This window comes from Monodelphis domestica, chromosome 4, assembly GCF_027887165.1.
Source record: "Monodelphis domestica isolate mMonDom1 chromosome 4, mMonDom1.pri, whole genome shotgun sequence".
In the NCBI taxonomy this organism is placed as follows: domain Eukaryota; kingdom Metazoa; phylum Chordata; class Mammalia; order Didelphimorphia; family Didelphidae; genus Monodelphis; species Monodelphis domestica.
In genome coordinates this window covers 429,293,591-429,295,280 of record NC_077230.1, presented here as the reverse complement: position 1 = coordinate 429,295,280, position 1,690 = coordinate 429,293,591, and the positions used below count along the sequence as shown (strand labels likewise).

The 1,690-nt window shown below is 45.9% G+C and overlaps 1 protein-coding gene across 1 annotated transcript; it reads left to right on the top strand.

Annotated features, from left to right (window-relative positions):
- Positions 1-493: 493 nt before the first annotated feature.
- On the top strand, positions 494-1,468 carry LOC130458903 (carcinoembryonic antigen-related cell adhesion molecule 1-like). The gene is made up of 2 exons (XM_056825919.1): positions 494-794; positions 1,165-1,468. The coding sequence occupies exons 1-2, from the start codon at positions 656-658 to the stop codon at positions 1,422-1,424; spliced, it is 399 nt and encodes a 132-aa protein (XP_056681897.1). The 5' UTR covers positions 494-655; the 3' UTR covers positions 1,425-1,468.
- The last annotated feature ends 222 nt before the right edge of the window (positions 1,469-1,690 follow it).

The window sequence follows — 1,690 nt, the reverse complement described above, 5'->3', positions numbered from 1 at the left end:
TTTTCTTTTCTCTTCAGAATTAAAGTAATGTTTCCCTTTCTGAGCACAGTCTCCCTGTGGCCTGTCCCTAGTCTATCCACACCAACCTCTCCCAATATCCTTATCAAGCTGTCAAGGTAAGGAACACTGGCTTCCGAAAGCCCAGGCCAAGGAATCATAAACTCTTGGTGGTTCTGCCAAGCTATAAAGGCCTCAAATCCAAGCCCAGGTGCTGGATGAAGGGGTCTGTCATCCCCAGTCCTGCTTGCCTCAGCCCAGAAAGACTGAGCACCCGGGGCTTGGACCCCATGTGAATGTCTTTGTCAGTCACAGGAACTGAAGCTGAACTTTTCCTAAGGCCTGGAGGAGATGAGATCTGCACCAGAGAAAGGGGGGAGCTTTGCTATTGAAATCACAGGTTCTTGGTGTCTGGCCTCCAGCCTGCCAAGGTCTTAGACAGGCCACTTCCAAACCACTTATTTGGTTATAAGGTAAGAAAAAGAACCAACACAGTCATTTTCTGTCTATTCTCTGCGCAGCGCCACTGTCCAAACCTACCATTGTCACCTCCAACATTACTGCAGTGGAGACCAAGGACTTCTCATTGACATGCCAGGCTACAGGTCAAATTCACACTTACCAGTGGTTCATAAACAGAGTTGCCCCAGCTGGTAGCATGATACAGCTGTCGCCAGATAAGAGGACACTCACTCTCAGCAGGCTCACAAGAAGAGATAACAAAGGGCCATATGAGTGTGAAATCCGGAATCCATTTTATAGCAATAGGAGTGATCCATTTACACTGGATGTTGCCTGTAAGTATATTGCTTCTTCCTATATGTTCCATGCTTATAGCCTGGTGGTGTGTTCCCAGAGGCCAGGCTAATTCAGTCCCTTCTCTGAGAACTAAAGAGCTAGGCTCTGAGGTTCCCAAAACCCTTCATCTTTAGGGAGCCCAGATTGGCCTTGTCATGTGTTCTGGTGGAGGGTGGCCATCCAGAGTGCTGAACTGGAGAAAGCCCTAAGATCTTCCAAGTTCAGATCCAAACTGTAAAAGTAGAGGAGGAGCTGTGAATTTCCCAGCTCAAAGGAGCATCACAGTGGTCCCTGGTGATGGGTTACAGACTAGGAGATGCCCTTCTTTTCTGCCATAATCTAAATATGGAATCCTTCTTTTTCCCCCAGATGGCCCAGATATTGCCACAATTGACCATATAAGCGATCAGTTCGCAACGGGGATAAATGTTACCTTGAGCTGTGTTGCTGATTCTAACCCACCAGCACAATTCACTTGGTTACAGAATGGAAAATCTGTCAACAACTCAGCCTCATTTTCTATTATTACATCCCTGAATCATATCGGAAACTATACCTGTATTGCAACTAACTCATTTACTGGCTTGACGCGCACTGCAAACAAGACTCTTATGATCTATGGTGAGTAGCTTGATTGGGCCCCCAACTTTGTGTTGGGCTCTCTCTTTCCCTGGCAGAAATAGACATGGAGAGAAATAGACATAAGTGACATTCTGCCTCCGTGGTCCCATGGCACATTGCATTGTGGTAGAAGGAACCTTCTACTCAGAATCATGAAACTTGGATTTAATCATTCCTCCTCTGTCTATTATCTGTGTGGTAAGTGTGTCTCCTCCTTTCACATCCTCAGCTTCTTCATCTCGAAAAGTGCATAATATTTGCTCTGTATATAATA